The 14,401-nt window shown below is 49.2% G+C and overlaps 1 protein-coding gene across 1 annotated transcript in view; it reads right to left on the bottom strand.

Moving 5' to 3' along the window:
• SNX8 (sorting nexin 8) overlaps window positions 1-14,401 on the bottom strand; it is a 50,957-nt gene that overhangs the window by 22,325 nt on the left and 14,231 nt on the right. The window contains exon 2 of the mRNA XM_007943018.1: window positions 675-865. Coding sequence (XP_007941209.1) covers window positions 675-865 — 191 coding nt within the window. The remainder of the gene's footprint in view (window positions 1-674; window positions 866-14,401) is intronic.

Here is a 14,401-nt window from a genome sequence, read left to right as displayed (position 1 = left end):
CAGCCCACTCGCACTCGGGTGACTACACACGTCAGGCACAGCCCACTCGGACCCGGCCGACCCCACGCGTGTCAGGCACAGCCCACTAGGACTCGGGCGACCCCACGCGCGTCAGGCACAGCCCACTCGGGTCAGCCAACCTCACGTGCATCAGGCACAGCCCACTCAGACTCGGGCGACCCCACATGTGTCAGGCACAACTGTGCTCCAGAGAGTTTTCAGAGGCTGGGATTTTGGAAGTGGATTGCCAGGTCTTTCTTCCAAGGTGCCACTGGGTGGACCTGAACTTCCAACCTTCTGGGAAGCAGCTGAGAGGTTAACTGTGCACTCCACCCAGGGGCCCCAACAACGTGGGAGGCAGGAGATGGTCGCAAGCCAACCCTGCCCCCAGAACGTGATTCACCATCTGGAGCCCAGGCACCCAGCTGCCTCCTCCTTCCAAGACTGCGCACCCTCCGGTGGGCTGCCTCATGTGTGGGGCCTGCACTCTGCAGACAACCTGCGCGGACAGGGCTGAGTTCGGAAAGACACAGCGACGGGCACCGTAGGGAAGTCTTCCGTTCCGGATCTCACTTCCACCGAGCACACGGCCTGCCTCCTCTGCCCTGAGACTCGCCCCTTCGACCCGACCCGCCCACACATGTGAGCACACGTAGCGTGCACGCGCCGGTTACCTGGCTGGACACCTCATACTCCACGTGTTTCAGGAAGAGGCCTTTCTTCTCTGGGATGAGCTCCACGCTCACGGTGTCACGGGCCAGCAGCTCCTGCAGGCTGTGCGTCAGCAGCAGTGGGTTCCCCTGCGTCATCTGCATCCGAGTGGGCTCCGGGTCCGTCTGCTCGGTCCCCCAGGACGTAGGCACGTCTGAGGGTAGAAGGCGGGGGGCAGAACCAGCTGCTCAGAGCGCAGGCCCCGTGACAGCTCCCCCGTTAGGATGCACACACTTGGCTGTGGACTCCGTGTCCCCATGTGGCACGTTCCCGACAGCCCATGGGGATCACCGCCCTGCCAGGCCCCTGCTTGGGCATCAGCAAACACACCCACATCTCCGTGACCCAGGGGATTCTCGTCTTAAAGTTGGAGAAGGGACCAAAGTGAATATATACCAATTACGGGCAAAATGAGCCCTGTTCTCTCCAGCCAAGAGGAGCGGCTGGCGGGTAAGGAAGGGCCAGGTGACTGTTGTATGTGTCTAAACTCACATACAACTTGTATGCACCACAACCGTCAGCCTTTGTAAAAAGCCTACCTGCCCGTTTACAGCTGGGATTCCCGACCACCCTGATCAAAGATTTCAACCCTAAAACGTCGGCGTCCTCTGAGACGAGCGTCACCACGTTCCCACGCACACATCATCAGGAGATGGCACAGAGGGGCTTTACGCCAGGAGACCCGCAGAAACAAGGACATGAGGTGTTGAGGCCGCAGGCGTTCAGAGGGGTAGTGTCACCACGATCAAAGATGAATAAACAGAAAGTCAGGTCATGATGTCGGTTTGGGGTTAGGACAGAGATGACTAGAGGGAAAAATGAAGTGTTTTCAGTTAAAAAATAAGGTATCCCAAATGGGAAAAAGTCTTCCTCCAATTAACGGCGCCACAGCCAAGTGCAGCGAAGGCGATGCTGCCTTCACCTTTTCAGCATCGCCTACAATCTCAGGGTTGAACTTCTTCCACAGCCAATGCTTCAGGCCCTGGCTGAGCGCCTGTTCCACGCTCCAAGCCCCACAGATGATGGGAAGGCTTCACCCAGGAGGGGACCAGATGAACACGAATGTGCGTGGGGGTGTCATCCTTCTCTAACCTCAGCTAAAGAAAGAAAGGGAATGGGGCTTCTCGTTTACTTGGGGGGGCCTCAAAATGCCCCACGGGAATGAAACACCACCTGCCCGTACGTAGTGCTGAGGGTGGAAAGCAGCCTCCCCAGGGGCTCAGGGAGAAAGCACCCGAACTTCTGGGTTTCTTGTTCCCACTTTCCTTTGTCACCTGTATCCTCACGGCATTATTACATGGTACACAGCACAGTCAATGGAGGGGCACAGGCAGGTAACATGCTAAAATCAGGATTATATGGGGACGTGCATGTGCATATGAGTGTATGGCTGTGTGTGTAAGTGTGTATGCATACTAAGGGTACATGAGCATGTGCAAGTACATGTGTGTACACAAGTGTGTGCACAAGTATATAAGTGTGTACATGGGTGTATAGATGTATATAAAATGTGTACACTAATGGGTGAACATATATATATAAGTGTGTACATGAGTGCGTACATGTATAGATGTGGGTACACATGTGTACATGTGTTTGTACTATATGTATCACTGTATGTATGTGTATACAAGTGTTTGTCAGTGTAGGTGTGCATATAAATGTGAGCGTATATATGTATGAATATGTGTGAGTATACATGTGCATACACAAGTGTCTGCATGACTATGTACATGAGTGTGTGTATATAAAGGGATGTATGTATGTGTGTATATGTACATGTGCTTATCAGTGTATGTGTATGTATGTCTGAATGTGTGTACAAGAGTGTCTACATGAGGGTATGTGTAGTGTGTTTACGTATACGTCAGTATGTATGAGTACATGTGTGTATGTGTTTGAACGTGTGACTATATGAGTGTACATGTGTGTATGTGTGTGTGTGTGAGTAAATGTGTGTATACCTGAGTATGTGTGTGTTGGAGTGTATGAGGGCATGTCTGTGTGTATGTCAGGAGGCCTCGTTATTTTTTAAAGGCTAAAATGTGTGGAGACCGCTGTTTTCTTCTTCTTGGTTTCAGGGGAGCCTGGCCCCATGTCACGTGAAACTACTCCCACAGCCGCAGGACTGTGTCGACACAGACTCTAGGGAAGACACTGTCCTCAGCCAGGAACCAACACCAGTTAGGAAGCGTCTGCTCCAGAGAATCCAGCCATGAACAAGGCAGGGCCAGGAGCTCAATAACGTATCCATTCGGCACAGAGCTGCCGAGTGCCCACCACTGCCAGGGGCGATCCAGGGCAGTTAACACGTGAAAACATCTCCACTCCACGGAGAGCACGAGCCGCGCTGTAACTTAAATCCTACCCTGAGAACCAGAAAGTGTGCGTATGAGTGTGTGCACGTAACGTATGTGTGAGTGTGTATATGGGCACACAAGTGTGTGTAGGAGTGTGTGCATGTGTGGGTGTGTATGTTGTTACACACATGTGTGTACGAGTGTGTATGGGAGTACACAAGTGTTCTGGTACTACTGACAAGAATATACCACAAACAGGATGGCTTTAACAGACAAGAGTTTATTCTCTTATAATTCGGAGGCTTTAAGTTCAAGTTCAAAGTGCCGGGCTCTAGGGGATAGGTGAAAGCCTCTCAACCTTGGGGTCCAGCTCCGCCTCCTGCTCCCAGCCCACTGAAGCTAGAGGCGTTTCTTCACTCAGACAGCTGGTGGCTGCTGAGGCTGAGAAGCCCAAGGTTGACAAGTAAAAAGGTATGGTCCCGATGGTACCAGACCACACGGCAGGCCATTAATTCAAGTCCATTGTAAGTCCCAAGGTCGGCAGAGCATGGCAGGCTGAGCAACGACACAGCTATATGCAGGGTCCAAGCGTGCCATAGGCTAGAGACCATCCCCAAGGCTTCTGCTTATATACAGGAAGCAGACCACATCCCAGAGGCAGCTACTCAGCTGCTCCTAGTAGATCCCACCATGGAGCTGATTACCAGTCTCATCATGGGGAGTAACTACATCCAACTGCCTGGCCACTCAACCAGGCTTAGCTAAGATGACACACAGACTCAACTACCACAACAAGTGTGAGTGCGTGCATGTGTGTCTGAGTGTGCAGGATGACACACAAGTGTGCGTATGAGTGTGTGTATTTGGATGCATGGGTGTGTATGTGTGTACATGTGTGTGAGCATGAGTACACATATGTATGTGTGTGCATGTGTGTCTGCATGTATGTGGGGGTACACAAGTGTGTATGTGTGAATGTGTTGGGAGTGCATGGCTGTGTATATGAGTGTGTGCATGCATGTGTGTGTATGTGGGTGCATGAGTGAGTTTGCATGTATGTGTGTATGTGGTTACACAAGTGTGTATGAGTGTATGTGTGCATGTATATGAGTGTGTATGTGGGTACATGAGTGTGTGTGTGAGCATGTGTGTGTGCATGTAGGTACACAAGTGTGTATGGGTGTGAGTGTGTGCATATATGTATGAGTACATGTGTGTGTTTGAGTACATGTGTGTGTGAGTGCATGTATTTGTATGTGTGGATGTGTATGTGTGTGCATGATTGTGTATCTGTGTACAAGGAAACAAAGATTTGTCCACTAGAATGCCACAACGCAGGGGCAGGGACTGGCTCTTCTGTGCACTGAGGAACCCCAATCTGCCTGGCACACTGTAAGGGCTTACAGAGCATCTGTGAATGAGTATTTTCTGATTATCCATTCTGTTTTCAGGAAGGTAAACATATCATCTCTAGGGAAAGCAAAGGCCAATGTAACTGCAACAGAGACCATGCAACAAAACAGGAAGTGATCGAGATGAAAAAGTACCAGGGAAAGAGCAGGCTGCAGAGACCACACACTTGTAGCTCACAGGTCCGATGAGGGACTTGTACCCACGACACACAAAGAACACGTACAACACAATCAAAAAGTGATCAAGACAAAAGCCCAACTAAAGGTGTGGCCTCCAGGCAGGCGGCGGTGTGAACAGGTCCAGGGTCCCAGCCGCCCACACACATGGTCACCAAAGAAAGCAGCCAGAAATCCACTCTGAGAGCTCCGGAAGCGGGGACTGCACCAACTCACCACGTGCTCAAACAATAAAAAGGCGACTTTTAAACCACACCAAAACCAAACTCACTGCCCTCGAGTCAATCTGACTCATAGCAACCCCTCCTTGGGTTTCTGAGGCAGTATCACTATAGAAGTAGATTGCCCAACCTTCCTCCCAAGGAGTGGCCGGTGGGTTTGAACCACTGGCCTTCTGGTTAGCAGTCAAATGCCTCAAGCAAACTTTATTCTCTGCTGTCTCTGCTCCTCCCTCTCCCAGCTGGAGGACAGCAACTGCAAGGAGGCAGACCATGCTGCACATTCTCAGAGAAAAACCTGATCTCTGGCTCTGGAGGGGCAAGGCAGACACTGACGGTTCTGGTGGGTCCGGGAGCTGTCTGCAGAATGCACCTTCAACTGGCCTGATCCACACAGAGCAGGGGAGGGAGTGATGAGCAATGAGTGAAGGCTAGGACCACTCTTAACCTCCCAGGACTGGCGCAGACAATTAACTCCCAGCAGCTGAAGGAGAACCCAGAGTGTGGGCTTCTTGCAGAAAATGGTAATTCTGAAAGCACTATGTAAATGGGGGAGCAGAGAAAGCTGCACATGTTCAGAGTCAGGGCCCTGTAATAGTCCAATGTCCTGGTTGAAAGAAATAATAAATCACAAAGCATACAAAGAACTGGAAAGACAGCCCATTCAGAAGTGCAAGACAAAGGGGAAGAAGTCATCTCTATGGAAGCCCAGATAACAGACACCCTAGAAAACTAAACATTATTAAACATGCTTAAAGAACTAAAGGAAAACACAGAAGAAGAATCAAAGGAAATCAGAAAAACACAACAAGGATATTAAGGAAAACAAACAAAATCACCAGAGCTGAAAAATACAATAACTGAAATGAAAAATTCAGTGGAGGGGCTCAACAGCAGATCTGAGCCAGCGGAGAAAAGAATCAGCAACTAGAAGACAAGAAAACCAAAATGACAGCATCTGAAAAGGAAAAAAGAGACAGAAGAAAAGCGAGCAAAGCCTAATGGAAATGTGAGACACCATCAAGTGAACTAACATCAGCATCATGGGAATCCCAGAGAGAGAGGAGAGGAAGTCACGGAAGAGTATGTGAAGAAATAACGGCAGGAAACTTTCCAATGTGACAAAGGACATGACTCCACAAATCCAAGAAGTTCAAGGAACTCCAAGCAGGATCAACCCAGAGATACCCACAACCTAGATACAGACTCCCAACCTCTGAAAAACCGAAGATCAAGAGAGAATCCTGAATCCAGTCAGAGAGAAGGAAAGTGTCCCATATAGAGACCAAATGGACAAGAGTTGCTATGAAGCATGAGTCTGAAGGGGGGTCGTGAGGCTAAGTTAAGAAGAATGGAAATCGTGAGAATGTTGACACGCTGTGAAGACTGTAACCAATGTCACCGAGCATTGTTATGTAGAAACCGTTCAGTGGAGAATCTGTTTTGTTGTATATACTTTTACCAAAAATACAATATACATTTTTTTAATTGTCACATATAAGGGTTCCTCAGTAAGAGTAAGTAAACATTTCTCCTCAGAAACCTTGGAGGCCAGAGGCAATGAGATGACATATTTAAAAGGCTAAAGGAAAAGAACTGTCATTCAAGAACCCTTATCTGGCAAAGTTGTTTTTCAAGAATGAGGATGGGATTAATACATTCCCAATCAAACAGAAACTGAGGGAGTTCTTCATGACAGACATACACAGAATACTCCACCCAACAGCTGCAAAATACACATTCCTCACAAATACACATCTCATTCTCCAGGACAGACCATATACCAAGAGCAAACTCACTGCCACTGCATTGATTCCAACTCATAACAACCCCACAGGGCAGAGTACAATTGCCCCACAGGGTTACCAAGGCTGTAAATCTTTATGAGAGCAGAAGACCAAACCTTTCTCCTGCAGAACAGACGGTAGACGTGAACCACAGACATTCTCACTGGCAGCCAAGCACGCTGACAGACCATATGCTAGGTCATGAAATAAATCTCAATAAATTAAACAACGTGAAATTAAACATCACACTATTAAACAATTAACGGGTCAAGGAAGAAGTCAAGAAAAATCAGAAAATACTTAGAATTGAATAAAAATGAAAGCACAACATAAAAAACTTATTAAATGAAACAAAGGCAGTGCTCAGAGGGACAAGTATAGTCTCTGTACATATATGGAAGATACACACACACACACATACACATGAATTCCCCATATGTACAGGTACTACAAGTCTCATATATACACACACACACATACACACACACAGGAGCTCTGGTGGTGAACATAACTATGTATACACAGAAGTGTGTATAAGGGACATGTATAGTCTCTATACATACATGGAAGATGGATGGATAACTTCCCCATAAGTACAGGTACTATACGTGTGTATACATACACACACACACACACATACACATGACTTCCCCATATGTACAGGTACTATATGTCTCATACACACACACACACACACAGGAGCTCTGGTGGTGAACATAACTATGTATACACAGAAGTGTGTATAACATAAGGAGCTCTGATGGCATAGTGCCTAAGACATTTGACTGCTAACCAGAAGGCTGGTGGTTCAAACCCACAGGCCACTCCACAGAAGGAAGGTTGGGCAATCTATTTCCATAAAGATTTACATCCTTAGAGACCCAAAGGGGTTCACTATGAGTCGGAATCAATTTGATGGCAGTAAGTTAATAGTGTATGTGTGTGTGTGTGTATATATATGTGTGTACACACAAACACATATAGCCACAAAAACCAAACTCACTGCCATCGAGTTGGATCCGACTCACAGTGACCCCTCCTTGAGTTTCCAAGGCAGTTTCACTACAAAAGTAGATTGCCCAACCTGCCTTCTGAGTGGCTGGTGGGTCTGAACTGCCAGCTTTCTGGTTAGCAGTCAGGTGCCTTAGGCACTGCGCCACCAGAGCTCCTTGTTTATGGTGTGTATATATATATATATATACACGGAAGGTTAGTACTAAGCACCTACGTTAAAAAAGAAGAAAGGTCTCAAATCAATAACCTAACTAGAGAACGAGAACAGGAAGGGAAAACCAAGTCCAAGGCTACCAGAAGGAAAGAAAGGACAACGCCCAGAGTAGGAATAAACGAAACAGAGAACCAAAGGGAACACAGAATGAACAAAACCAGAAGATGGATCTTTGGAAAGAGCAAAGAAACCAGCAAACCTCTGGCTAGTCTGACAGAGAAGATGCAGATACGAAAAAAAGAAACAAAAGTGGGGAATGACAACCGACCCAACAGAAACAGAAAGGGTCCTAAGGCGACGCTGTTGTTGCTGTTGCTGGTGCGGCCGGGTCGGCGACCCTGTGTGCACCAGGCCTCCACTGCCCACCGCCCGGTCCCGCACCGTCCTCACCACCGCTGCTGTGCCTGGGCCCACTGTTACAGCCACTGTCAGTGCAGGTCACTGACAGCCTCCCCGTCACTGTCCCTCCACTCTGTCGAGCACGGTGTCCTTCTCCAGAAACGCTCCCTCCTCACAACACGTCCAAAGCGCATGAGACAAGTCTCAATGCTGCACCTCATGGCTTCAATGTTTTCTTCAGTTCTTGCAGCTTGAGAAACGCTGAGCGTGTTCTTCCCGTGTGTTTGCTAGCTTCAGTCCTTCACGCCTTTCACGATGATACTTCACGCCGTCTTCTCGGCCGCCCTTTGAGATCTTCTGCTCCGCTCTTTCACTTCTCCACTTCTTCCATTTGCTTTAGCTACTCTCTGTTCAAGGTCAAGCTTGAGAGTCCTTGCTGACATTCATTTTGGTCATTTCTTTCTTTCCTGTCTTTTCAATGACCGTTTGCTTTTTTCATGGATGATGTTCTTAATGTCATCCCACAACTCATCTGGCCATCAATCACTAGTGTCCAATGCGTCACATCTATTCTTGAGATGGTCTCTAAATTCAGGACAAATCCTAGAAACACCAACTACCTAACCTGACTCAAGAAGAAACAGAGAATCTCAACAAACAAGTGAAGAAATCAATCAGTAATCAAAAAACCCCAACAAAATAAAAGTCCTGGGCCAGATGTCTTCACTGGGGAATTCACCAAACATTTAAACATGACTTAGCATCAATCCTTCGTAAATGCTTCTTTAAAAATAGAAGAGGAAGCAGCACTTCCTAAGCCATTTTATGAGACCAGCATTGCCCTGATCCCAAAGCCAGACAAAGACATGACCTGGGAAGAAAACTACAGACCGATACCGCTAATGCACATAGATGCAAGGGTCCTCAACCAAACACTAGCAGACGGAAGCGGACACTATGCTAAAAGCACGCACGCCGTGGGCACCAGGATCTGTCGCAGCAGCACAAGGGCTGCCTGCCATCAGAAAATCAATCCCGCAGCGCCCCACAGAAAGGACGAGGGAGAGGAACCAGGGGGGTGCCCCAATCAGTGCAGAAAAGGCATGAGAAAAATCCAACCCCCTTTCACGATAAAAACACTCTACAAACCAGGAATAAGGGAAATTTCTCAGTCCGCTAACGGGCATTCTAGAAAAACCCACAGTTCACGTCACACTCAGTGGAGACACACTCGGGGCTTTCCCATGAGACCAGGAACAAGACAAGGATGCCGCTTTCACTACTGCTACACTGCTACCCGGTACTATACCAAAAGTTCTAAGTATGAAGGGAGACAGGGCAGGGAGGGAGGGAGACAGGGCAGGGAGGGAGGGAGACAGGCAGGGAGAGAGGGAGGGAGGGAGGGAGACAGGGCAGGGAGGGAGGGAGACGGGGCAGGGAGACAGGGAGGGAGGGAGGAAGACAAAAAAGGTATCCATTCAAGAAGAAATAAAACTATCTATTTGCAGATGGCATGATCCTCTATAGAGAACGGCACAAAGAATCCTCAAGAAAGCTAACAGCTAATACAGGCAGTCAGCAAAGCTGCAGGGGTCAAGGTCAACACACACATACTGACTGGGTTTCTGTGTACCAGCAATGAGCAGTCTGAAAAAGAAATTAAGAAGTTTCTTTAAATTATCACCTAAATGATATGTCTAAATGGGGAGTGTATCCAAGATCATATATAGGGTTGGCAGACAATGGGCCTATAAGTTTATGTGAATGATCAGAATTCCCAGGTGTATAGTAGAGCTGACAAGGGGCAAGGTTATGGTCATTGCTTGGTCACAGCCAGCTACCCAGAGAGACCGAGTAGTTGATCCTGCGGGCTTGGGACCATAGTCGCAGGGGACATCAAGCTCAATTGGCATAACATACTATACAAAACATTGTTCCACCTCCTACTTTGGCGAATAGCGACTGGGATCTTAAAAGCTAGCAAGCTGCCATCTAGATGCAACAATGGGTCTGTCTTCGTCAAGAAGAAGAAAATCAAAATTAATGGAAACAATCAGTCCCAGCGACTGGTACACCATCCGATCTGCAACCTATACAACTATGAGACCAGAAGAACTAGATGGTGCCCGGCTACCACTGTCATCCACTTGGAAGGGATGTAGGAGATCCTGCATAGAGAGGGAGAACAATGTGGAACAAAACTCAAAATCATTGGGAGGCAAAAAAAAAAAAAAAAAAAGAAGAAGGTGGGGACCAGGTTTGCTGGTCCAATAGAGGCTGGTGGAACCACTGAGACTATGGCCCCTAGCTGCCCTGCAGGTCTAGAATTGAAGCCACACCTGTGGTTTCCAGCCAAACAAAGTACAGGCATGTGAATTAAACATTTACCTCAAGTAGACACACGCCCTGGAGAGAACAATCATGGGAGAAGGAAGGGCAGCTTATGCACAGGGAGACAGCTCAGGGCACAGAAGAGTATGGAGGGATGGACACTGGGAAGAGGTAACTATGGGGAGGAAGTGGGCGGGGAGCTGTTGCATTGTAAATTTTGGTCAATGATATGAGACAAAGTGTATTATATGAACTGCTATATGAAAAGTGAATTTACTCTGTAAATCTTCACCCAAATCAAAATAAAATTAAAAAAAAAAATTATCACCTAAATGAATAAAACACTTCCACACCCAAAAGACTTGTCTTTACTTGGCCTGATGCAGAGCCTCCTGGGCGCAAACAGGTGTCTTCACTGAAGTATCTGTGAAAAACAATCAGCAACAACTAACACTGCAGCTTTAACCCAGAAGCTTAAAAGGCAAAGTTGGAGAATGAAATTTCCACAGAGGGCCTTAAAAACGTCCAACGCATTCCTGAGACTCTGGAAGGCCACACGCATGTGAAGGGCTGGTGCTCGCCCAGGACAGTGCACAGCCCCGGGAATGGGCTCGGAACACCCCAAGCTCTCGCCTCTGGCTGACCTTGAGGCTCTGCAGTAGAGAAGTGAAGGCCTGACAACTGGTCTCTAGTGACCTGGAGCGACAGAGGAAGGAGTGAGGGAGACAGGAGGGTATGGATCGTGTGGCTAACTGCCTCCACGAACAAACGCCTCCTTCACGAGACCCAAAGAACTGGATGGTGCCGGGCTACCATTGCTGAACCTCTGGACTGAAGAGTCTACAGGGGAATGCTAATCAAAAGGGGGAAGATACAGAACAGAATATCAGATTCTCACAGAATCCAGACTTTGCGGATCCATGGAGGCTGGATGAACCCCTGAAAGTACTGCTCTGAGATAATCCTTAAATCTTACATCAAAAATATCCCCTGAAGTCTTCTTAAACTAGACACTACAGTTTAACTAAACTAGTGAAAAACGCCGGCCCTAAGCCCTGTGCTCTTCAAGCACTATCTCCATGGCATCGATAGACAACAGCACCTCACGCATTAGACAGGAAGCTGAGGGCGGTGCTTCTCTGTTGTGGAGGAGGGGCTGCTCAGAAAAGGAGGGCAGGACGGCGTCCCCGTGACGCCGTCAGTGTCATGGAAGTCCACGTGGAGAAGCGGTTGGACGGATGCGTGTTTGCTATTTATTCTCAGCAACAAAGACAACTTTTAAAAAGTGAGAGAACTGAAGAGCAAAGGTAACCACATAACGAACAGGGAAGGCGGTGTTTTCATCTGTAACTGTTTTCCTGTCTGATTTGAAAGACGAGCCTACGCAGCGTCATGATGACCCTGTTCTGAGGGGCAGCTGAGCGTAGTAAACATATGATTTTTTATGACAATGGGGGGGTGGGGAGCAAAGGTTTTTACACAATTGGAATTAAGCTGCTATTAATCCGAATCAGAATGCCATTCATTAAGGTGCCAATTGTTACCCACAGGGCAACTAGTAAAAAAATAATACTAACAACAGAAAATTAGAGAGACAGAAACAGAAAGAAGGAATTAAAACAGTACAACTGCTAACCAGAAGGCTGGTGGTTCAAACCCACCAGCCACTCCTCGGAAGGAAGCTTGGATATCTACTTCCGTAGTGACAACGCCTTGGAAGCCCAAGGAGGGGTCGCTATGAGCTATGAGTCAGGCCGATTCAATGGCAGTGAGTTTACAAGAAAACACCTACCTGGGTTACTAACAAATAGGCGTGTCCTTAAGTCGAATTTGTAGAAAGGTTGGGAGAGGTGCATAGGGTTCTTATTTAGTGTTTGTTGTGATGAAGAGTCTGGTGAGAGCAGGGATAAGCCAACTCTTCCAACGTGAGAGCGAATTTATACAACACTGAAGGCCAAGAATGAGTTGTGAGACCACCCCTGGGACTGCCTGTATTTAACATAAAAGAAGAGGGTGATGGGGGAAACGGGTAATAAAAGGTTCTGGGGGAAGGTGGGTGGGGAGCCCCGAGAGGCGGCTGGAATTTTCTGTCATGCGCATGCGTTAAGTGCTCTGTCCTGATTATTGAAACAGGGCAGATTATCTTTTGGGACAGACATAAACTCGGTGATGATTATCAAACGACCACCCGCTTGCGAAGACTCTGGACCCTGCCCACACGAAGACTCAAGCAGAACTCAGGCCACACTGTGCATCCCAGACGGCACTTGAACTCCTGAGGGGTCCTAGACATTTGAGAATCAGCCCTCTGTAGAAGCTGCAGCCCAAGAAGGCAAACAACTCTAACACCAACCCAGTAAACACGGAGGGCTACCCCTTACACACACACACACACAACTCAACAACGCAAAGGATCCCTCCCCATGGACGCTGTCACGTGACGGCCGCTTACTGAGGAAGCGGCAGACACAGAGAGAAGGGTTCTGGTACCTGTGCAGGTAAACGCTACGGCCACCGTCAGGACCTCCTGTCACAGAGCACCCTCTGAGACAGCATCAGCAGACCTGCATGCGCCTCCACAGTTAAGGGTTTGGCCGCTAACCAGAAGGTCAGCTGTTCAAACCCACACACCGGCTCTGCAGCAGAAAGGCCTGGCAGTCTGCTCCTGTAAACACTGCGGCCCAGCAAACCCTACGGGGCAGCTCTACTGTCACGTGGGGTCACCCTGAGCTGGCGTCAACTGGATGGCACCTGGCATCCAAAGCACAGGGCACACTGCCTAGCAACTGGCGCACACCAGCCTGGGCCCCACAGAGACGACGCGGACAGAGAGGGGCCAGTGAGGCCCCACAGGCCGTCCACGTCCTCCCCACACACGACGTCTCAGGGGCTGCTGGCCCACCAATCGGGGTCTTCCGTGAGGTGTCAGCACTCACTCTCTGCTCCTCGTGTGGGTAAAGGTGGGGGAGCGGGGGCGTCGTGTGCCCCCTAACTTCATGCACCAGCCCCAAGCTGCTCCCTCACCACCCTGGACCCCAGCCGTCCCTCCCTCCCGCGGCAGCAGAGAGCCCCGCTGGGTTTGGTAATTCGTTGCGATGGCCACACAGGGACTCACAGCTATGGGGCTTATTAGGGCAGCCACAGGTTACGAGTCAGGCTCAGGGCCAAGTCAGGACAGCCACTTCTTAGCCACGCCTGTCTGGCCTGGGCCTCTGCCCTGATTAGGCGGGGTTACCAAGCCCTTTAAACCCACCCATAAAGGCCATCCCACCAGGAAGCCTCGGCCACAGGGCCTCAGCTCTCCCTCCCTCCGTGGCTTGGCAGGCTCCGCGCCGTCTCCTGCTGCCTGTCTCACGTCACAGCCCTGGCTCCTGAGTCTAGGAGGTTCCCCGTGCAGGGACTCAGCGTCCAACGGGTGAGCCCTGCTCTCATCACGTCTCCTTGGTGGTAGTCAGACACCCGCTTTTCTGCTCACCTCCCGCTCCTCGGATCTCCTGTAAGGTAAAAGGTCAAGAGCTCTGGGGGTCCAGGGGTTAAAGCACTGGACTACTAACCAATAACTAATCAGTGCTTCCAACCACCAGTCGCTCTGGCGGGAGAAAGATGAGGCCATCTATCAGTAAAGCTGACAGCCTTGGAGACCCTGTGGGCAGTTCCACTCTGCCCTCTAGGGGCGCTGTGGGTCAGAATGGACTCCATAGCAGTGGGTGTGGTTTGGGCTTTGCTTCTGTGAAGATTGACAGCCTTGGAGACCCTGTGGGGCAGTCCCACTCTGTCCTCTAGGGGCGCTGTGGGTCGGAATAGACTCCAGGCAGTGGGTGTGGTTTGGGCTTTGCTTCTGTGAAGATTGACAGCCTTGGAGACCCTGTGGGCAGTTCCACTCTGTCCTCTAGGGGCG

The sequence above is a fragment of the Orycteropus afer genome, unplaced genomic scaffold (assembly GCF_000298275.1).
Source record: "Orycteropus afer afer isolate SDZICR_OR568_19922 unplaced genomic scaffold, OryAfe1.0 scaffold00006, whole genome shotgun sequence".
In the NCBI taxonomy this organism is placed as follows: domain Eukaryota; kingdom Metazoa; phylum Chordata; class Mammalia; order Tubulidentata; family Orycteropodidae; genus Orycteropus; species Orycteropus afer.
The sequence above is the reverse complement of the archived record's forward strand: the minus strand, read 5'-3'. Positions and strand labels throughout refer to the sequence as shown.